Genomic DNA, 24,813 nt, shown 5'->3' on the forward strand with positions numbered 1-24,813 from the left:
CACCCATCAGTGCCCACAAAGTGTACCTGTCACCCATCAATGCCCACAAAGTGCACCTGTCACCCATCAGGGCCCATAAAGTGCACCTGTCATTGTCAGAGACTGCCATTAGTGGTGCACCTGTCACCCATCAGTGACCATCGCCAGTGACCGCCATCAGTGACCGTCATCAGTGACAAATCTGTGACTCTCATCTGTCACCTATCAGTCCCATAAAGTGCACCAGTCAACCATCAGAAACGGCCATCAGTGACTGTCACCCGTCACCTGTCACCCATCAGTGACCGTCACCCGTCACCTGTCACCCATCAGTGACCGTCACACATCACCTGTCACCCATCAGTGACCATCACCCGTTACCTGTTGCCCATTAGTGACCGTCACCTGTTACACATCACCTGTCACCTGTCGCCCATCAGTGACCGACACCTGTCACCCGTCGCACACCCCATCAGAAAAATGTCCAAAAGATTATATATTATAAGTGAGGAGGCGTTCCAGATCCTCTCCATGACTGATGAGAGCAGCGGGGAGTTCTCGTCAGATTCAAATGCAAATTCCGATGAATCGAATTCAGAATTTGAACCAATCGATAGTAGTGGATCGGCAAATGAATCAGAGGAAGAATGGATCCCTCCTAAAAGGGCATGGCGCTCTGGAAACCAGGCAGCCACCAACAATATACCCCAGGATCAAATTCCCGGGCCAAGTACCAGCGCAGCCGCCAGCAATAGACCCCAAAACCAAAGGCCCACTACCAGCGCTGCGCCAGCGAAAGACCAAAAGAAATGCCCAGGCCCAGTACCAGCACTGCCGCAGCATCATGCCCAAATGCCAGCACAGGAACTTCAAATCCCCCAACTACCAGCACTGGAGTGCCACATCCCCCAAGAGCCAGGGCCGCTACACATCTTCCAGCTGGTCTTGCCAATCCAACATGGCTGCCTTCCGACTAAGGATCAGCAAGAATTCCCCCTTTCACCGCACAGCCAGGTGTGCAGGCCAATACCAAAAATTTTACTGAAATTGATTGTTTTTATTTATTTTTGCAATTCATCATGGACCAGACCAATTTATATGCCCAGCAGCATATTGCTAACAACCCCCAATCATCATACGCCCGTCCGTTTGAGTGGAAGGATTTGACTCTTGAGGAGTTCAAAGTGTTTATGGGCCTCACCGTAAACATGGGGCTTACAAAAAAAAATGAAGGACATGCCTATTGGTCCACCAACCCCATCCACCACATGCCCATTTATTCTTCCGTAATGTCCAGGTCCCGATATGAGATGATAATGCGCTTTCTTCATTTCAGTGACAACACCCAGTGCCCTCCCCGCAATCAAATTACGATAAATTATATAAAATTTGCCCACTCATTAATTTCTTTTCCCAACGATTTGCAGAACTCTATGTTCCCGATCAGCATATATATGTAGATGAGTCCCTGGTACCCTTTTCAGTCCAGCTAGGAATAAAGCAATACATTCCTAGCAAAAGGGCCAAATATGGAGTGAAATTTTATAAGCTTTGCGAGAGAGTCACGGGATATCTGTATGTGTTCCGCACATACGAAGGAAGAGATTCCCAGCTCCAGCCCCCTGAGTGCACGGCCTACCTGGGCACAACTGGTAAAATTGTATGGGACCTGGCATATCCACTGCTGAAGAAAGGTTACCACATATATCTGGATAACTTCTACACCAGCTTGCCCCTTTTCAAACACCTATACCTCGCAGAAACCCTGACCTATGGAACCTCCAGAAAGAATAGGAAGGGCTTCCCACAAGCCATATTGAATAATAAATTGTGAATGGGAGAAAGAGCAACTTTGAGATACAACGAAGTGCTGGCCTTGAGGTAGAAGGATACCAGGAATGTGTACATGATGTCCACCATCCATGATGACACTACAGTTGAAGTTCAGAGAAGACAAGGTCCCATTGAAAAGCCAACCTGTGTACAAGATTACAATCTCTACGTGGGGGGGTGGATTTCAATGACCAAATGCTTCAGCCCTATTTATCAATAAGGATGTCCCGTTTCTGGTACAAGAAAGTAGCAATCTATTTAATTAATTTGGCCATTTATAATGCCTACATAATTCACACCAAATCCACGGAAAGCCCTGCCCACTTCCTAAAATTCATCGAACAAGTTGTCATGTCCTTCATCTAACATCAAAGACCCCCCCCCCCAGAAAACCCTTGCTCTGATGCTGTTAGCCGACTTCATGAATGCCACTTCCCGGACAACATTCCACCATCTGAAGCAGACCGAAGACGCCAAAAAAGATGTCGACTATGCAGCAAAAGAGGATTTCGAAGAGATGCCAGCTACCATCGTCCCCAGTGTCCCTCCGAACCCAGCCTTTGCATTGGTGAATGCTTCAGACTATAGCACACATCCCTAAAATATTAGCCCATATTCTTAACCATTTCCCCATTTTCATCATCTGTGCTGACCATTTCCCATGCTTCCTCAAATAACCATGCCACTGCCTTCCACATGAACTGACCCTGGCCTGGTTTTTGACTATGCCTCTGCCAACCGTTTGGACTGCTTCCTCGTGAACTGACCCTGGCCTGTTGTATAAACTACGCTTCTGCCTACTGCTTGGACTGCTTCCATGTGAACTGCCCTGGCCTGTTTTATTAACTATGCTTCTGCCGACCGCTTGGACTGCTTGCACGTGAACTGACCCTGGCCTGTTTTATGGACTATGCTTTTGCCTACCGCTTGGACTGATCTGTTGCCCTGCTACTGTAGTACACAGGGGTTTCACATGTGAGGGGCTCCAGAAATGTTTTTCCGAATGGAGAAAACTATTTTTCTTGTTGTCTCCGGGTTTCGTAATTTTTGGATTAGGGTCTGGAATCCGGAGGCTTCATAGAGATTTGGGTGGGTGAAGCCTCTACCCCTGTGCCCCTGTGCACAGGTCTTACCTGATTGCGGCCCTTAGGCTGCTGCAGACTTACTGCCATCATGCCTCTGCCTGCCACATAAACTGACCACACCTCTGCCTGCTACCTGGACTATGGAAATAATTAGCTGTAGCAAGAGGCAGTATGTTTATGGAGGGCTGGAGAGTGGTACAATAATGAGTGCAGGCAGGTAACGGTGTACCATGACCAATATTATGGCTGTGCTGGCTGTCTCTGCCTGGACGATTTCTATAGACAAATGCTTTGGCTGTGCTGACGATATCTTTGTGCTGACTATAGACAATATTCCTGCCTGCTGCCTGGATAATTACTATTGTTGTTGCTAAGCACGTCCGTGCCTGCTACCTGCTGCCTGCTGCCTGGACCAATTCTCTCCTTCAGGGACACTACTAAAACCACAGGTAATACTTTTTTTTATCCTTTCCTCAGTAGAATTTATTTTGGAGTGTAATTTTTGGTATGCAAATGCTATGTGTTAGAAATATGAGGGGCCTTCAAAAATGATAGGCTGTCAGGAAATTAGATGTGTAATTTATGCACGTAGAACGCCTGAAGGTGCTACTTCAATGGTGGGCCTCTGTATGTGGCCAGGCTGTGTAAAAGTCTCACACATATCGTGGTATCGCCATACACTTTTGGGGTGTCATTTTTGCTATGTAAATGCTATGTGTTGGAAATATCTTAAAAATGGACAACTTTGTGGAAAAAAATGCATTTTCTTTTTTTTTTCCACATATTCCAAAAACTTCTGGAAAAAAATGAACTGTTCAAAAGACTCACAAAGCCTCTTAGATTATACGTTTGGGTGTTTGCTTTCCAAAATGGGGTCATTTTGTGGGTGTTTCCATTGTCCTGGTGCTCCAGGGCCTTCAAAAGTGTAATAGGTGGTTGAGAAATGAGATGTGTAATTTATGCTTGTAGAACGCCTGAAGGTGCTACTTCAACAGTGGGCCTCTGTATGTGGCCAGGCTGTGTAAAAGTCTCACACATGTGGTATCACTATACTCAGGAGGAGTAGCAGAATGTATTTTGGGGTGTAATTTTTGCTATGTACATGCTATGTGTTGGAAATAGCTTAAAAATGGACAACTTTGTGGAAAAAAAAATGCGTTTTCATTTTTTTTCCACATTTTCCAAAAACTTCTGGAAAAAAATGAACCGTTCAAAAGACTCATTATGCCTCATAGATTATATGTTGGGGTGTCTGCTTTCCAAAATGTGGTCATTTTGTGGGTATTTGTACTTTCCTGGCTTGTTAGTGTCTCCAGAAATTAGGTTTTCAGTACATCAGGTGTGATCAATTTTCAATGATTGGCACCATAGCTTGTAGACTCTATAACTTTTACAAAGACCAAATAATATATACTAAATAAGGTTATTTTTACCGAAGATATGTAGCCGTATAAATTTTGGCCAAAATTTATGAAGAAAAATGACTAATTTGTAAAACTTTATGACAGAAACAAAGAAAAAGGCATTTTTTCACCAAATTTTCAGTCTTTTTTTTATTCATAGCAAAAAAAAAAAACCCACTAGTGATTAAATACCACCAAAAGAAAGCTCTATTTGTGTGAAAAAAGGACGCAAATTTCATTTGGGTACAGTGTTGCATGACTAAAGTCCAGTACACGCAGTCGGAATTTCCGACAGAAAAAGTCCGATGGGAGCTTTTCATTGTGTATTCTGACCGCGTGTATGCCCCATCGGACTTTTTACGTCGAAAATTCAGACGGACTTAGATAGAGAACATGTTCTATATTTTTCCGCTCGTCTGTATGCTGTGCCAACGTACCAAAAATGACGCATGCTCTGAAGCAAGTTGTCCCGTCATACGTGTTGTACGTCACCGCGTTCTTGATGGTCGGAATTTGGTATGATCGTGTGTATGCAAGACAGCTTGAGTGGAATTCCGTCGGAAAAACCTTCAGAGTTTATTCCGACGGCAAAACTGGTCATGTGTACAGGGCATGAGTAATTGTGATTCAAAGTGTGAGAGCGCTGAAAGCTGAAAATTGGTCTGGGCAGGAAGGGGGTGAAAGTGCCCTGTAGGCAAATGGTTAAACAGGATAGAGAGGGTGAACCTTCTTAATGGGGACACAAACACTAATTGAATTTGACGGGTGTTATTATACCTCTCCACTTTAAAACTAATTTAAAAAAGTTTTGCCTTATAGGTCTATTTATTTAAAAAATCAATTTGTGAATGTCTCATCATAACGAATAATAGCCATAATGTTGGTAACGTGTGTAATTGTTTCTCGGTTGCCTTTCGCCGGGTGAATGTTACATCACCTAACTTTTGATTGTAAGATTCCTTTCACACTGACAGCGCGGGGGCATTGGCGATAAAGCGCTGCTAAAGTGCGCTTCTAAAGCGCCTCAAAGAAGCTGCTTGCAGGACTTTTTTTGACGTCCTGACAGCACAGCTGTCCTGGGCTTTCACACTGGGATTGCAGATGAGGCATTTTTCAGGCGCTTTACAGGCTCTATTTTTAGCGCTAAAGGGCCTGAAAAACGCCTCCAGTGTGAAAGGGGTCTAAGAGTAAATATAGCTGTAAGAACATTCAACTATGAGAGTTAACATTCACCAACAGAGAAAATAGCCCAACAGACTAAGAACAATGCACTAACAGAAGAAACGTTATGAGGGAGACTTCAGCACTGTGTATAGTCTATGGAGAGTCCTGTGAGAACAGCCGAACGAATGCGTATTCGGCCGAAGTAACCTCCAGTGGTTACCAGTGGTGTGAAATGAAAGATTTAGCAGTTCTACTAAGGGCCGTTTCACACTGGTGCGATGCCAGACATTGCATGTGATTGGCACCGCATTGCTGTGCAGATACAAACTGTATGACTGAATTTGCATCACATTCGGACCAAACTCATGCAGGACCAGTTTTCTTTTTATCTTCACCAGAATCAGAGCGCATGGGTGTTGACGCAATCCGATTCCTGTCTGAATTTACAGTTCGCACTGCGATCTGCAAACCGATCTGGGGATGTCATTAACTTTGTATTGACACCCTCAGCAGTTTGCAAAGGGCAGTGTGAACCGCCGGCGATTCAGGTGCGATGTGGGAACCCGCTCTGGATTTGCAGTGTTTTCCGCATTGCACCAATGTGAACCGAGTCTTAATGTTTCACTTCACACTGCAGCTAGAGGTTCCCTCAGCCTAACACCCATTTATTGGGCTGTTCACAAAGGATTCATCATTGACTGCACACAGTGTAAAGGTTTCCCTCATATTATTTCCCCTGCTGGTCAAATGTTCTTAACCTATAGTGTTAGGCTATTTCCTCGTTGGTGAATAATAACTCTCATGGTCGGATGTTCTTATGGTTATTTTTGTCTTGGGATGGAATATCAGTGAAGGTTACATTTGCCCGGTGAAAGGGAACAAAGAAACAATTACACACATATTACAATATTACAGGTATATTTTTTTTATGATTGCACAAATGATGAGACATTCGAAAAGCAACATTTTTTATAAGTAGACCCCTAAGGCCCCTTTCACACTGGCAGAGTCCGCCAGTGGAACCGCCCGTTCAGCAGTGGATGATCCACTGATCCCCGGTGAGCAGGTGGATGACAGGTCCGTGTCCGCTCCGCTTATGCAGAGTGGACATGGACACATACCGCTGTTCTCTATGGGGCTTTTGGATGGAAGCAGACCGCCTGTCATCAGATCCGATCCGTCGGACGGATGGGGAATGGATCCCCATCTGTCTGTTTTTAGCGGACAGGATTGGATCTGATGCTGGCGAGTGTCACAGGACACATGTCCGCTGACATTCGCTGCTCCATAGAGAGCAATGGATGGTCTGATCGGGTCATCCTGGAAAACTTACAGGCGGACCTGATCGGTCCGTCAATGTGAAATGGACTTTAATGTATAGATTTAGACTAGGCCAGTTGCAGATATAATAATGAAGTGGACAAAGGTTTACAGCTTTAATTTGCTCTGCTTTGATTTACCAAGTTTTTTCATGATTTTTGCACCATATATTCTCTCAGATTGTCACATAATGAACATACGTTGTCACTTATGCAATATGTTAAGTTTCTACCTGAACACATTAAACTCTACTGATTTTTTTTGTGGTCTAATGTACACATTGCTATTTAAACTGCATCATTCAACAAAACACAATCGCTATGTATACGCTATGTATACGCTATGTATATAATCATAACAACGTTTATCCATGTAATGCAAATTAATCCTATACTAAGAAGTTCATTATAAACACGTAAGGAAGATATAATATAGAAAGAAGGTGAATCAGTGTTTGTTGAAAAAAAAAAAACAATAAAGCTAGCACATATCATTCTAGCAGTACCTACACTCACCAGCCACTTTATTAGGTACACCTGTTGCTTGGTAACACAAATAGCTAATCAGCCAATCATATGGCAGCAACTCCATGCATTTAGGCATCTAGACGTGGTGAAGACGACTTGCTGAAGTTCAAACCGAGCATCAGAATGGGGAAGAAAGGGGATTTAAGTGAATTTGAACGTGGCATGGTTGTTGGTGCCAGACGGGCTGGTCTGAGTGTTTCAAAAACTGCTGATCTACTGGGATTTTCACACAACCATCTCTAGGGTTTACAGAGAATGGTCCAAAAAAGAGAAAATATCCAGTGAGCGGCAGTTGTGTGGACGAAAATGCCTTGTTACTGTCAGAGGAGAATGGGCAGACTGGTTCCAGATGATAGAAAGGCAACAGTAACTCAAATACCCACTTGTTACAACCATGGTATGCAGAATACAATGTAAGCAAAAAAAGTTCCGCGCTAGAAGCACAAAAGGATAAGCAGCAGTAAACAGTGCGACAACACCAAAAGCAGAAAAAAATATATATATAAACTGCGCTAAACAAAGGTTATGTGTGTTGAGGTGGATAAATATTGTGATCTATCACACAAAACAAAAAAGTAAAAATTTGTCAAAATACACAAATCAAAAATGAATAAAGTCCAAATTTCCCACGTGGTAGGTATTCAGTATAAATGTGAAATGCTGATCCAAATGAGCTATGATTGCTCTTACCAGATCTCCAAAGAAATGTGCGGATGGCAAAAAAAAACCCTTGCCGGGGCCTCTGGGGTGTTAGACCAATCAGCACCGTCCGTGGTTAGATCAAAATCCCCTCAATGGATACAGGATAAAAGCAAACACAAGAAAAAAAGAAGACTGGCCATAGTGTAGTATATTAAATACTGGACATGGACATACGAACATACCAATCACCCAGATGTGCACATATAAACAACCAAAAAAAAAAAAACAGGGGGGGAGGGAAGTGAAAAACCCCACCACCGTGGCTGTAGATTGTGCTTACCGACTCACGGTGATACACAGGCTTTTAATAGGATGGGAGCTGACATATAGCTGGCAAGAAGCACCTTGATAAGTCCTCATTACACGAAGTCCACAACGTCAGTATACCACCCAGAATAGAATAATAAACTATCCATGGTGAAGTACGTTTTAAAAAGAAAATTTAATAAACAAAGTATTGCACTTACATATTAAAAGCACTTAATATCGCATCAGTAAATATCGCCGGCCGGCATACAAGCATGGAAGCGAAGCTCGTCCTACTTCCTGGTCTCGTGGTAGCGTCGCTACCACGAGACCAGGAAGTAGGACGAGCTTCGCTTCCATGCTTGTATGCCGGCCGGCGATATTTACTGATGCGATATTAAGTGCTTTTAATATGTAAGTGCAATACTTTGTTTATTAAATTTTCTTTTTAAAACGTACTTCACCATGGATAGTTTATTATTCTATTCTGGGTGGTATACTGACGTTGTGGACTTCGTGTAATGAGGACTTATCAAGGTGCTTCTTGCCAGCTATATGTCAGCTCCCATCCTATTAAAAGCCTGTGTATCACCGTGAGTCGGTAAGCACAATCTACAGCCACGGTGGTGGGGTTTTTCACTTCCCTCCCCCCCTGTTTTTTTTTTTTTGGTTGTTTATATGTGCACATCTGGGTGATTGGTATGTTCGTATGTCCATGTCCAGTATTTAATATACTACACTATGGCCAGTCTTCTTTTTTTCTTGTGTTTGCTTTTATCCTGTATCCATTGAGGGGATTTTGATCTAACCACGGACGGTGCTGATTGGTCTAACACCCCAGAGGCCCCGGCAAGGGTTTTTTTTGCCATCCGCACATTTCTTTGGAGATCTGGTAAGAGCAATCATAGCTCATTTGGATCAGCATTTCACATTTATACTGAATACCTACCACGTGGGAAATTTGGACTTTATTCATTTTTGATTTGTGTATTTTGACAAATTTTTACTTTTTTGTTTTGTGTGATAGATCACAATATTTATCCACCTCAACACACATAACCTTTGTTTAGCGCAGTTTATATATGGTATGCAGAATACCATCTCTGAATGCACAACACATCGCACCTTGAAGCAGATGGGCTACAGCAGAGGAAGACGACATTGGGTCCCACTCCTGTCAGCTAAGAACAGGAAACTAAGGCTATAATTCGCACAAGCTCACCAAAATTGGACAATAGAAGATTGGAAAACGTTGCCTGGGCTGATGAGTCTCTATTTCAGCTGCGACATTCAGATGGTAGGGTCAGAATTTAGTGTAAACAACATTAAAGCATGGATCATCCTACCTTGTATCAACCGTTCAGGCTGGTGGTGGTGGTGTAATGGTGTGGGGGATATTGGCACACTTTGGGCCCTTTAGTACCAATTGAGCATTGTTTAAAGCCACCATGTCCATCCCTTTATGACTACAGTGTACCCATCTTCTGATGGCTCCTTCCAGCAGGATTAGGCACCATGTCACAAAGCTCAAATCATCTCACCACTTGTTTCTTGAACATGACAATGAGCTCACTGTACTCCAATGGCCTCCACAGTCATCAGATCTCAATCCAATAGAGCACCTTTGGGATGTGATGGAACACCTTTGGGATGTGGTAGAACGGCTGATTCTCATCATGGATGTGCAGCCGACAAACCTGCAGCAACTGCGTGATGCTATCATGTCAATATGGACCAAAATCTCTATGGAATGTTTCCAACACCTTGTTTAATCTATGCCACAAAAATTTAAGGCAGTTTTAAAGGAAAAGAGGGTCTAACCTGGTACTAGCAAGGTGTACCTAATAAAGTGGCCGGTGAGTATATATGATTTATTGTTTTGTTTTTAAGGCTGACTGTTGGGGCCCCAAAGCAAAACCCAAGGGTCCCCTGTGTATCTTATATTCATCTGAAGTCATTTTATCTGATGGCACAGAATAAAACTGCTTTCATGGCAATTCTACAGTAGTTCCCAAACTATATATTGATTTATCTTATGCATAAATCACCGTATAGTCAAACTGCTTTGGTCTTCTCTGCTTCTGGGTCCCATGTCAGCTGCATGGCCTGCTTTGGCTATAATTACACCACTGCTTTATTTTCACATCTCCCTGAGTACAACAGGTAGTGAGACACCTGGCTGTCCTCTGTAATGACCCACAACTCTTTCTTGTGCAACTTGCCTGCCACTCAGAAATAAGAACAATGAAAAACACACTCAGCTTTACCCCTAGAATAGCCCTATAAGGCCTGATGCTTTCTTAAGTATGACATTTGGGCTGTTGGGCTTCAAATTGGTGTCCACGCTAACGCTACATTTCAAACAAGCTTGGAGATAATTCTATATTGAATTCAGTGGCGTATCAAGGGTGTGGCACATATGGCAAGTGCCATGGATGGCACTTATTCACAGGGCTGGATTATAGATTCTACACACAATTACCGGCCGGCCGCCAGTCACTACATTGCCTTGCAGTCTCGCCAGATAGCTGAATTATAGTCCCAGCTACATACATTGCCTTGCAGAGAACGCTGCGCTGCATAGCCTCTTTACTAGTGCATTGAGGCTGAGCGCGATCTTCCCCTTGAAGTCCCGAGCAGCATGATGTCATCCAGAGGCTGGCCGGCCTGTGAAGCTGGTGGGAAAGGAGTGTGGGCGGTGGCGGCGCCGCTCCAAGCAAGGAGGAGGAATTGCCCTACAAGTACAAGAACAAGTAAGCTCTTCCTCTGCATAGGGCTGGGAAAGTCGGGCAGATAAGTGCAGCTCAGTGTACTGGCTCTGGCTGAAGTGGGTTAACTGTTTGGATGGGAGGGAGGGCGGGGGGGGGGGACTGTTAGTGCCTCCTAGGCCTATTACTACCAGTGTTCATTAGTGCAGCTCATCAGTCATCAGTGCCACTGTCACCTATCAGTCCCATTGTCACCTATCAGTGCAGCTCATCAGTGCCACCCATCAGTGCCATCTATCAGTGCAGCTCATCTGTGCCATCTGTCAGTGCCAGTGTCACCTATAAGTACCACCTATCAGTGCTAGTGCAGCTCATCAGTGCCATCTATCAGTGCCAGTGTCACTTATCAGTGCCACCTATCAGTTCAGCTCATCAGTGCCACCTGTCAGTGCCAGTGTCACCTATCAAAGCAACCTATCAGTGCCAGTGCCACCTATCAGTGCAGCTCATCAGTGCCAGTATCACCTATCAGTGTCACCTATCAGTGCAGCTCATCAGTGCCAGTATCACCTATCAGTGCCACCTATCAGTTCAGCTCATCAGTGCCACCTGTCAGTGTCAGTGTCACCTATAAGTGCCACCTATCAGTGCAGCTCTCCAGTGCCACCTGTCAGTGCCAATGTCACCTATTAGTGCCTATCAATGTTAGTGCTGCCTTATCAGTGCCCATAAATGCCGCAAATCAGTGCCCTTCAGTGCAGCCCACCAGTGCTGCCTATCAGTGCCCATCAGTGTTGCCTATCAGTGCTGCCTATTAGTGCCCATTAGTGCAGCTCATCAGTGCCGATCCATAATTTGTTATTTGAAAGATTAACTGCTTCCTGACCAGACGCCGCAGTTATGCTGCAGCAGGTTGGCTCCCCTGGGTGAGCTGTCGTAGCTGTATGTCAGCCGCTTTAAGACCACTAGGGGGTACACGCGTGACTGCGGCACAACGACTGAGCTGATGCTCGTGCCCGGCAGTTGCGATGTCCGCCAGGCATGCACGATCGCTCCACACAGAGACAGAATGGAGTTCTGTCAATGTAAATAGACATCTCCGTTATGTCAGGGGTGAGGCGACTGATCAGTTGTTCCTAATGCTTAGGAACAACAATCGGTCTCCTCCCCCAGGCAGTCCCATCCCCCCACAGTTAGAAACACTTCCTAGGACACACATTTAACCCCTTAATTGCACCCTAGTGTTAACCCCTTCCCTGCCAATGACATTTATACAGTAATTAGTGGCTATTTTTAGCTCTGGTCGCTGTATGAATGTCACTGGTCCCAAAAAAGTGTCAAAAGTGCCCGATCTGTCCGCCACAATTTCGCAGTCCCGATAAAAATCACAGATCACCGCCATTACTAATAAAAAAAATAAAACTGCCATAAATCTATTCCCTATTTTGTACACGCTATAACTTTTGCGCAAACCAATCAATATACACTTATTACGATTTTTTTTTACCAAAAATATGTAGAAGAATACATATCGGCCTAAACTGAGGAAGAAATTTGTTTTCTAAAAAAAATTTTGGAGGTATTTATTTTAACAAAAAGTAAAAAATACTGTTTTTTTTTTTTTCTTAAATTGTCACTCTTTTTTGTTTATAGCGCAAAAAATGAAAATCGCAGAGGTGATCAAATACCACCAAAAGAAAGCTCTATTTGTGGGAAAAAAAGTACGTCAATTTTGTTTTTGTACAACGTTGCACGATTGCGCAATTGTCAGTTAAAGCAACACAGTGTTGTATTGCAAAAAATGGCCTGGTCATTAAGGAACAAAAACTTCTGGGGCTTAAGTGGTTAAAGAGCTTGACTTGTAGTTTTTTTAGCTTTTTTTTTTGTTAAGGTTATCTGAAAGATGGGTTTCAAATGTTTTGACAGGGGCGCAGTTTCAGTGCTTGCCATAGGCGCTATTTTCACTAGATACGCCTCTGAGTGAATTAGTTACTATAGGTTATGACTCCTGCACCAGAACATAGAAACTGCACCAGTGTACTTACCTAGTGCCTCACTATAATATGCATCCCAGGAAGATGAAAGGACAGAATAAAATAAAGCATCTCGAGATAAATAGAACATTGCATTTTTTAGGCATTCCATAAAGAACATTCTATCTGTGAATCCGATCATTATACCGTGTACATAGGAAGACGGCATGGGTTGTTGACCACAAAGTCTTTCTATAATATTAGCCATGGAGAACCTAAAGGAATAGACAAATGGCACTCCAATGATCTCAGCGATAAGTTCACCACAAGGAGCTAGTGGGTCTGCAACAAGGATATCAAACTTCTTGTTCTTTATAATGCCATCACACACTAGCTGTTCAATCACTAATGCCCTGTACACACGACCGGTTTTGCCGTCGGAATAAACTCCGAAGGTTTCTCTGACGGAACTCCGACGGAATTCCACTCAAGCTGTCTTGCATACACACGGTCACACCAAAGTCCAACCGTCCAGAACGAGGTGACGTACAACACGTACGATAGGACTAGAAAAAGGAAGTTCAATAGCCAGTAGCCAATAGCTTCCGTTTTGTACTTGCTTCAGAGCATGCGTCGTTTTTGGTACGTCAGAACAGCATACAGACGAGCGTTTTTACCGATAGTAATTACTTCAGTCGGAAAAATTTAGAACATGTTCACTATCTAAGTCCGTCAAAATTTTCAATGGAAAAAGTCCGATGGGGCATACACACAGTCGGGAAAAAAAGATGAGAAGCTCCCCCCTGACTTTTTCTGACAGACATTCTGCTCGTGTGTACGCGGCATCAGGAGTCTGCCATGGTTCTTTTCATTTTGGGTAAAGAATTCCCAGTAAGACATATTAGGAAGATCATATATCTATATGCGTAAGAATTCCTCTAGTAGTGCTTCATTTCTGGTTCTTAAAGCCGAGGTCCGCCCCCCCAAAAAAATTAAAACCCAGCAGCTGCACATACTGCAGCTGCTGGCTTTTAATAATAGGACACTTACCTGTCCTGGAGTCCAGCGATGTCGGCACCGCAGCTGATGTTTACATCAGCTGTCGGGTGCATGCCACCACCATTGCGGGCAAGGGAACCCGGCAGTGTAGCCCTACGGCTTCACCCTGGGAACCCTACTGTGCATGCACAAGGCCCCGCTCCTCTCTCCTACTGGCCGCGGCGTGGACTCCCGGAAGTGGGAACAGGATACTCTCCCCCCGAAAGGTGCCAATTGTGGCAGCGGAGGGGGAGAGGAGACAAATGAGCTGAAGTTCCACTTTTGGGTGGAACTCCGCTTTAAAAACGCCAAAATGCGCTTTTTTGGAAAAAATTCACTTTTTTGAATTAAAGAATAAGACAACAGTAATGTTAGCCCAATTTTTTTTTATAATGTAAAAGATAATATTACGTAGAGTAAATTGATACCCAACATGTCACGCTTCAAAGTTGGCGACAAACTTTTATCCTTAAAAATCTCCATAGGCGACGTTTAAAAAATTCTACAGGTTGCATGTTTTGACTTACAGAGGAGGTCTAGGGCTAGAATTATTGGTCTTGCTCTAACGATCACGGCAATACCTCACATCTGTAGTTTGAACACCGTTTTTATATGCGGACGCTACTCACGTATGCGTTCGCTTCTGCGTGTGAACTCGGCGGGACAGGGCGCGTTTAAAAAAAAAAACGTTTTAAATTTATTCTACCTTTTATTTTTTATTTTTACACTGTTCTTTAAAAAAAATGTGTTACTTCTATTCCTATTACAAAGAATGTAAACATTCCTTGTACTAGAAAAAAAGCATGACAGGACCTCTTTAATGTGGGATCTGGGGTCAAAAAGACCTGAGATCTCATATTTAGACTAAAGTGCAATAAAAAATAAAATGAATTAAATGTCATTTGAAAAAAAAAAAATGTCCCTTTAAGAGCTATGGGCGGAAGTGACGTTTTGACGTCGCTTCTGCCCTGCAGTGGTTTGCAAAAAAAAAAAAGTAACCTCTTTGCGCTGGCTGCACGCAAATATGCGTCTGTGGGTGGGCCTTGGCGCTGATCTGCCGCATATATTTGTGTGCATTGGTGTAAATACAGCTGTGCCAAGAGCGTGTGCCCTGCACACTCCTGGCACAGTTACCAGCATCTAACGGAAATCTCACGATCACTACTTGCGATCGTGACCTTTCCGATCATGCCACAGCCAATCACGGCGCTCACATGATCATAAACCCCACCTCCTGGCACCCTAAACCACTTAAAAGGCCTAGTGTCACCGGCTCCAAGGGGTTAAATTTAATTGACAGGCTATAATTCACCCTTACTCTGTGCAAAATGGAAAAAAAAAAAACATTTTGCTACTTTAACAGTATTCACAGGGAAATTTCTTGGAATGGTCAGTTTCATGTGTTTACAAAGCTGTATCATGGAACTATAGCTATAAAAACCTTCTGCCTTTAGAACCACTTCAATACTGTAAGTAATAACGTTATTAGATGTTTACTCAAGGAGTATATAATGAGTAGAGAAATGCCTAAATGATGCATTACAATTTACCTAAACCCATTAGATTTTAGTCAACTAAAATATACTGGAGATTTTAGTTGACTAAAATACGACTAAAACTAAAACAATTCAGATGACTAAAATACGACTAAAACTAAAATAACATTTTTGTCAAAAGACAAATACTAAAACTAAAACTAAATCAAAATTTGATGTCAAAATTAACACTGCTGAATATCTCTAAAGGGATGCAGACCCTGCATTAGAACACTGAGAGTGTTTATATTGATTATAATAAATAAGACCCTCCCAACAAATTTGTCTTCAGAGAGCAACAAAATGATTGGCTTAGGGCCCTTTCACACTGGGGCGGGGGCGGTGGTGGCGGTAAAATGCTGCCATTTTTAAGCGGCGCTTTACCGTCGGTATTCGGCCGCTAGCAGGGCAGTTTGTCCCCCCGCTAGCGGCCGAGAAAGGGTTAAAAACCACCACAAAGCGCCTCTGCAGAGGCGCTTTGCCGGCGGTATAGCCACGCTGCCCCATTGATTTTAACAGGCAGGAGCGTTGAAGACCACTCCGAACATGCTGTTAGCAGGACTTTTTTTCTTGTCCTGCTAGCGCACCGCTCCAGTGTGAAAGCCCTCGGGGCTTTCACACTGGAGAGACAGCAGTGGCTGTTTCGGGTTGGTTTGCAGGCGCTATTAGCATCACGATCAGTGCTATACATTGCACTGATTACTGTAAAAATGACACTGGCAGTGAAGGGGTTAACCAGTAGGGGGCGCTGAAGGGGTTAACTGTGTCCTAGGGATGTGTTCTAACTGTGGGGGGGATGGGCTATGCATGACATGACACTGATCACTGCTCCTGATCACAGGGAGCTGTGATCAGTGTCCTGTCACTAGGCAGAACAGGGAAATGCTTGTTTACATCAGCATTTCCCAGTTCTTCCTCTCCGTGAGACAATCGCGGGACTCCCGGCGGACATCGAGCCCACGGGAACCGCGGTCACACTCACGGAGCTTGCGGCAGGCGTGCGCGCCCACAATGCCGCGTCTTAAAGGCGATGTACCCGTACGTTGATATGCCCAGCCGTGACATTCTGCTGACGTATATCGGCGTGACACGGTCCTTATGTGGTTAATGTTACACTTCTGTAAAAAAAGAGCAATATTTTTGAAACGAAACTTGGTTAGTAACACATCCCTAGGACACACTTAACCCCTCCCTAGCGGTTAACCCCTTCACTGCCAGTGTCATTTACACAGGAATCAGTGCATTTGTATAGCACTGCTGTATAAATGACAATGGTCCCAAAAATGTGTCAAAAATGTCCGATGTGTCCGCCATAATGTCGCAGTCACAATAAAAATCGCTGATTGCCACCATTACTAGTAAAAAAAATAAAATAATAAGAATGCCATAAAACTATCCCCTATTTTGTAAACGCTATAAATTTTGCGCAAACCATTCAATAAACACTTATTGCGATTTATTTATTTTTTTTACCAAAAATATGTAAAAGAATACGCATCGGCCTAAAATGAGGGAAAAAAATGTTTTTTTTTAAATATTTTTTGGGGATATTTATTATAGCAAAAAGTAAAAAATAATTAGTTTTTTTCGAAATTGTCGCTATTTTTTTGTTTATAGCGCAAAAAATAAAAACCGCAGTGGTGATCAAATACCACCAAAAGAAAGCTCTATTTGTGGGAAAAAAAGGAAGGCAATTTTGTTTGGGAACAACACCACAGGAACGCGCAATTGTCAGTTAAAGCGACGCAGTGCCGAATCGCAAAAAACGCACTGGTCAGGAAGGGGGTAAATTTTTCCGGGGCTGAAGTGGTTAACACTGTCAGTTACGTGAGTGAGTTTATAGCTCAGTGGGTAATGATAGCCTGTTAAACATTTGAAAAGGAGCCAGGAACTCTAACTGCTGCTTGGAAATTTAAATATGAAATAGTCATATGCAATATTTTATATTTACCTGGCTACAACAACAATCAATGATTTTACTTCTCTCAAAAGTTTGCAAACTCAAAGTTAACGTATATGCATTACTAAGTTGCATCAAGTGCTCAACTGGAAATACAGATCTTTTACAGTAAAAACCTCCAATGTGGTTTTCTATTTCAGCAGTTATTCATTAACAACATCTATGTACTTTGTAGTCATGTTACACAAGAGAAACAAAATGCAGTGTCATACATTTGAACCCAGTTCCCTCCACACCTATCGGCTACATTTTGCTAACTCCAACTGTTTTCCTTTGCTCAATGAATGATGCAATAATTTTTCCTATGCACGTCAACATTTAAAATACCAGATAGATCACTCATGTGCTCTTAAAACATCTTAAAGCAGATTTTTTAAAGTTCCACTTTATGTCCCCCCCTCCTCCTCTACCACATTTGGTTCATTACCAATACTTACTTTTTATAAGTACCTGCTCCCACTTTGGCCTTCCCTCTCTTTGCATGCAGCCTTCTGGGACACATCACAGGTCCCAAAAGGCTGAAGGACCATTCACAAAGCACAGCATGGCTCGCGCATGTGCAATTGAAAGCTGGCTGCGAAAGCCACAAGAAGTCACAGCTGACTTTTCACACTAAACACGCCAGCACCAAGGACCCGAACACCAAAGAAGAACCAGCCCGGGTGAGGAAGGTGCTTGATCTGTGGACAAGCAAGTGTCCGCCTATTAAAAGTCAGCAGCTATAGTATTTGTAACTGCTGACTTTTATTCTTTTCTTTTTAGGGTGAAGATGCTCTTTAGCCTACCACCATAGTATAAAGGTGCTTTGATCCACAGCAGTCAGATTTCAGATTTAGATTTCAAAATAGCGCCTGCATAGCGCCTGAAAAATGCCTCAGCTGCAAACCCAGTGTGAAAGCCCAAGTGCTTTCACACTGGAGCGCTGCGCTGGCAGGGCGTCACAAAAAGTCCTGCCAGCAGGTTCTTTGCAGCGGTGTAGGAGCGGTTAATACACCGCTCCTACACCGCTCCTTCCCATTCAAAACAGTAGGGCAGCGCTGCTATACTGCAGGCAAAGCGCCACTGCAGAGGAGTTTTTCAGCTGCTAGCGGGGGTTAAAAAAACGCCCCGCTAGCGGCCAAATAGCGATGGTAAAGAGGCGCTAAAAATAGAGCCACTTTACCGGCGACGCCCGGGCGCTTTCAGTGTGAAAACACTTTTAAAGTAGAAGTTCAGCTAAAAACAAACTAGCTCTAATCTACTGGCAGCCACATTCTAAGACTAACCTATCTAAACCTGTAAAGCAAAAAATTGCTATACATACCTTTTCTGCAGCCGATCCAGTGCGGTTCCATGCTGAGCTGTCAGCGACAGCTTCTTTGTGTAGGCGTGTGCAGGAGAGGCAGCCGACAACTGGAGCCTCATAGGGTGACGTCCGGACCGGATTGGCTGCAGAAAAGGTATGTACAGCGATTTTTGCTTTAGATTAGTTTCAGAATGAATGTTTGGCTTCCACTTTAAAGTAGAACTAAAACAAACATTTTTTTATTTTTATTTTTTTTGGATCAAGTAAGGGAGGATTATAACCCCTGTCAGTTTTTGTTCCACCTGCATCCCATTAGGGAGATCTCCCCTTCACTTCCTGTCCCATAGCCCAAATGGGAAGTGAGAAGAAATCTCTCCAAAATAAGGGAATCCCTGGTTGTTACCAGGATCACTGGAGCTAGTGTCCCCATTGGAAGATTTGCCCCTTAACCACCTAATGACCACCCACCGCATATATACTGTGGCAGGGTAGCCCTATTGAGTGAAACGACGTACCCGTACGTCGTTTTGTGCACGAGACACTTCGGCCGCACAGCAGGGGAGCCGAGCGTGGGTCCGGCGGCCGCGATGTCCGACGGCCACCCACGATCGCTCCTCAGAGAGGCAGAACGAGGATCTGCCAATGTAAACAAAGCAGATCCCCATTCTGACAGGAGAGTACAGTGATATTATCTGTTCCTAGTGATCAGGAACATCAATCGCTCTGTATGCCCAGTCAGTCCACTCCCCCCACAGTTAGAAACACCTCCCTAGGACACGCTTAACCCCTTGATCGCCCCCTAGTGTTAACCCCTTCTCTGCCAGTGTCATTTATACAGTGATCAGTGGATATTTTTAACTCTGATCACTGTAATAATGTCAATGGTCCCAAAAAAGTGTCAAAAGTGTCCGATCTGTCCGCCACATTTCGCAGTCTCGCTAAAAATCGCTGATCACCGCCATTACCAGTAAGAAAAAAAAAATGCCATAAATCTATCACCTATTTTGTAGACACTATAACTTTTGCGCAAAGCAATCAATATACGCTTATTGCGATTTTTTTACCAAAAATATGTAGAAGAATACATATTGGCCTAAACTGATGAAGAAATAGGTTTTTTTTACATTTTTTAATTGGATATGTATTATAGTAAAAAGTAAAAAATATAGTTTTTTTCCCAAAATTGACGGTCTTTTTTTGTTTATAGCGCAAACAATAAAAAAACGTAGTGATGATCAAATACCACCAAAAGAAAGCTCTATTTGTGAGAAAAAAAGGACATCAATTTTGTTTGGGTACAACGTCACACGACTGCGCAATTGTCAGTTAAAGTAACACAATGCCGTATCGCAAAAAATTGCCTGGTCATTAAGGGGGTAAATCCTTCCGGGGCTGAAGTGGTTAATCTGGTAACAACCCAAAATTTTGGGATTCTCTTTCACTTTCACTCATGGTGATAACATTAACCACTTACGGACTGCCGCACGCTGATATACATCCTAACTTTGAAGAGGAATGTCGTCGTTATGGCAGCAGCTAGCTGCCATAACTCCGGTATCCTCTTCTTTGGCCTTTGCACTTTTAGTGCAAAGTGGATTTGCCTTTAGTAAATAAACCCCAAAGTCCAAGATACCTAATAATTTGAGGTGTACACAGCAAAATGCTGGAGTGCAATTTACCTAATGGGGAAGCTATTTATATTGGTAGACATTGGTAGGGTTTTACCCTCACTTCCTGTTTGGCTATGTGACAGGAAGTGAATACATTTGGGAGATGTCTGCACCCTATCAGGGGTGCAGACATCTCCAAAAACTGACAAGACTTCCAATTCCTCTGCACTCTATCCCCAAGCAAAAATAAGAAAGGATTTCATTTAGTTTAACTTTGCAAAGACACATTCCTAAGTTCAACTGCGATGCATGTCGATGGCTCATTTAGACCTTGTTTAATAGAAAACACCAGTTGCCTTTGACTAGAAACATTTTAGTCCAGTCCTGGAAATCTGCATCTGCTTTACTATTAATTTCCCTAAAAATTGGGTTCCTGCAGCTAGATGCGCTAAATGCATCTAGATGCACGGCCGCTGTGTATGTGAGATGCGTAACTGCTGTGCGCGTGGAGGTATGTACCTGTGGCGCATGTCTGGTTCCCGGAAGCTGTGGCCAGCGCACAGGAATGACATCACGCCCCTCCAGGAAGTTGCTTGTACTGCTGCTAATTTCTTCCTACCACCATGCCCCGCTCACTGTTCTCTGAGGTAGTGATGATCCTTATTTGCAAATTAAGAAAATATTTTTTTTTTTTAACATGGGGTGGTGTTTGTGTGGGTCCCTAACACACATTCATACATATTAGGGACAATTTAGATCCGATTTACCTACCAGCATATGTTTTTAGAGTGTGGAAGGAAACCGGAGTACCTGGTGGAAACCCACGCAGGCACAGGGACAACATGCAAACTCCAGGCAGATGGTGTCACAGGTGGGATTTAAACCAGTGACCCTTTTTGCTGCTAGGTGAAAGTGCTAACCACTACACTACTGTGCGGCCCAGATATGTATCTACAGATGTAGGTTCTTGTGTCCACCAGCAGAGAGAAGTTGGGGAGATGCCACACTCTCAATTCTGGAGGCACAATAATGGTCTAGCACAGGGGTCTTCAAACTACGGCCCTCCAGTTGTTCAGGAACTAAAATTCCCATCATGCCTAGTCATGTCTGTGAATGTCAGAGTTTTACAATGCCTAATGGAATGTGTAGTCCCGCAACAGCTGGAGAGCCGTAGTTTGAAGATTCCTGATCACTCTAGTATGTCTTGAAAAAAGGTGGTTTCTCATGTGCCTTGTATAATGCCCAAGAAATATTGTTAGGAAAATACAAGTGGGTCATGGCACATCTACATTCCAAACTTGGCACTTAAGATGGTCATGCACTATGCAATCTGATTGGCCAATCTCTGTACAGCTCGATATCTTAGGAAAATAGGTAATAGGAAGACGCACTTGAACAATTAATTCAAATTATAGGGAATCAAACAGGCTCTTGCACTAAATTTAATTTTTTTAAAGATCTAACTGATTGCAGTGTATGGTCACCTTTAAAAATCAAGATCTTAAATCATTCATTTATTGGGTTTAGAAACACTTCTCTGTTCTTTGTAATGTATTGAAAAATGTGGGTAAAAATAGAAAAAAAAAACACATTTCAGATATATTAGACGTACTAGGAATGTGATTAGCATCAAAAGGGTTAATTAACTGAGAACACCTACTAATTGCCTAACAAGACACTTCCAATGAGATTAAATTAACCAATTGTATTGGGCATGCGCTATTATCAATGAGAAAACCACAGTTACCCTAGCGCCAGTTGCAGTTTTCATATTTATTATCGTTTTGCGCCGGTTCACACGTTCGGTTAATGACTTTTCCAGCGCACCAATTAAAGTATGAACTGGCACAATGCATTCTTCTTAGTAAATCTGCCCTCATGAGAGTTAACATTCACCAACAGAGAAAATAGCCCAACAGGCTAAGAAAATTAAACTAACGAGAAATAATATCAGGGAGACTTCAGCACTGTGTACAATTTTGTGTGCCGAACGAATGGATTTTTAGCAGAGTGAACCTCTAGCTACAGTGTGACTTGAAACATTTAGCAGTGCTACTAAATGTTTCACTTTCACTCTGCAGCTGGAGGTTCCCTCTGCCGAACACCCATTTATTGGGCTGTTCGCACAGGATACTTCGTAGACTGTACACAGTGCAGGGGTCTCCTTCATATTATTTCCCCTGCTGGTCAAATGTTCTTAGCCTATAGTGTTAGGCTATTTTCTCTACAATATTGGTGAATAATAACTCTCATGGTCGAATGTTCTTATCGCTATTTTTCTTTTGGGATTGAATGTCAGGGAATGTTACATGGTGAATGGCAACAAAGAAACAATTACACACATATTACAGGTATATTTTTTTTTACATTTGCACAAATGATGAGACAATCCTAAAGTAGTTACCAAACTATATATTGATTTATTTTATGCATAAATCACTATTTAGTCATACAGCTTTGGCCTTGTATGCTTCTAGGTCCCATAGCAGCTGCATGGCCTTGCTTAGTTATAGTTATACCCCTGCTGACCATAGCTTTTCACATCTCCTTGAGTACAACAGATAGTGAGACACCAGTCTATCCTCTGTAGTGACCCACAGCAACTAGCCTATTCGTAAAATGTGAGAACGGGAAAATTCATTCCCATTGTGTAGAGATTTACTAATTTCACAAACACCCTTATGCCCCGTACACACGGTCGGATTTTCTGATGGAAAATGTCCGATCGGAGCGTGTTGTCGGAAATTCCGACCGTGTGTGGGCTCCATCGGACATTTTCCATCGGATTTTCCGACACACAATGTTGGAGAGCAGGAGATAAAATTTTCCGACAACAAAATCCGTTGTCGGAAATTCCTATCGTGTACACAAATCCGACGGACAAAGTGCCACGCATGCTCAGAATAAATAAAGAGATGAAAGCTATTGGCCACTGCCCTGTTTATAGTCCCGACGTACGTGTTTTACGTCACCGCGTTTAGAACGATCGGATTTTCCAACAACTTTGTGTGACCGTGTGTATGCAAGACAAGTTTGAGCCAACATCCGTCGGAAAAATCCATGGATTTTGTTGTCGGAATGTCCGAACAAAGTCTGACCGTGTGTACGCCCTATTAGAATAGCCCTATATGGTCTGATACGCTCCTAAGCATAACATTTGGGCTTTAAATTGGGCTGTTCATGTCCTTTCATTCATAGCTTGGAGATAATTCTATAGTGAATTAATTACTATAGGTTATGATTCCTGCATCCAAAAACATATTAATTGCACCAGTATACTTACCTAGTGCCTCACTGCAATATGCATCCCAGGAGGATGAAAGGACAGAATAAAATATAGCATCTTGAGATAAATAAAAAATTGTATTTCTTAGGCGTTCTATAAAGGACATTCTATCTGTGAATTCAGTCATTATAGCGGGTACATAAGAAAACGGCATGGGTTGTTGACCACAAAGTCTTTCTATAATATTAGCAATTGAGAACCTAAAGGAATAGACAAATGGCACTCCAATGATCTCAGCGATAAGTTCACCACAAGGAGCTAGTGGGTCTGCAACAAGGATATCAAACTTCTCATCTTTTAACTTCCTTAACATCTCCTTGTTCTTTATGATGCCATCACACGTTAGAAGCTGTACCTCCAAGGAGTCCGCCATGGCTTTTTTCATTCGGGTAAAGAATTGCCAGTAGGACATATTAGGAAAATCATAAATCCATATGCGTAAGAATTCCTCTAGTAGCTCTTCTTTTCTGTTTTTTGAAAACGCAACAGGGAAGACTTCAAATTTTAAAGCTGAGGTTTTGTTGGTGTCCATGATAAGGTTGGCTGAGTTGACCAACACTGTTACTTCATGACCTTTGTGTGCAAGGTTTTCAAGGATCACATTTAGGTTCATAAAATGACTGCCGTCTGTTGGCCAAGCCAGAATTTTCCCTGAGTCTGCTGTTCCAAGGAAACTTACATGCATCAGAAGTAAAACGCTTGCATAGAGCATTTTGAAGATCAGGAGCTCATAGACATAGAGACTTCCTGAACAAGAGTGTAATAGGATCTACCCAGTAACACTGCACTTTGTCAGCTTGGTTTAACAGGAAATCACATGATCTGTACATTCTATAAAATGAATTCCTTCTACCAAAAGATAAAGGAATGCTTTCTATTTCTTTTCACAAAGCTCCATCTACAGACCAGGAAATGATATGCAGGTCATTGAAAACAATGATAGAATAAACCTGATTGCTGTGCAACATAGTGTTTCTTATACACTGTATGAATAACCATTATATCTCTAATGAATCACTTCATTAAGTAGATAATGTAAATTAAACAGGAGTCAGTGGTAACAACATCATATTATTTTGCTTATTATCTTCCTATTTGGTTGTCAGAAAAACAGTTTGGTCCTATGTATGGTCTGTTATAATTGGTTTAACATTTTTGC

At 42.8% G+C, this 24,813-nt stretch overlaps 1 protein-coding gene across 5 annotated transcripts in view; it reads right to left on the reverse strand.

Moving 5' to 3' along the window:
* Positions 1–24,813, reverse strand: part of LOC141108787 (UDP-glucuronosyltransferase 2A2-like) — a 133,490-nt gene that overhangs the window by 61,699 nt on the left and 46,978 nt on the right. Inside the window, exon 1 of one of the 5 annotated variants that reach the window (XM_073600750.1) lies at positions 23,652–24,450. The exons of 3 other annotated variants lie outside the window; for them this stretch is intronic. In XM_073600750.1, the coding sequence (XP_073456851.1) occupies positions 23,652–24,366 (715 nt within the window). In that variant the 5' untranslated portion in view covers positions 24,367–24,450. Of the gene's footprint in view, positions 1–23,651; positions 24,451–24,813 lie in introns of those variants that run through there. One more of the 5 variants, XM_073600742.1, reaches the window with a different exon arrangement.

Source organism: Aquarana catesbeiana, linkage group LG01, assembly GCF_042186555.1.
Source record: "Aquarana catesbeiana isolate 2022-GZ linkage group LG01, ASM4218655v1, whole genome shotgun sequence".
Taxonomy (NCBI): domain Eukaryota; kingdom Metazoa; phylum Chordata; class Amphibia; order Anura; family Ranidae; genus Aquarana; species Aquarana catesbeiana.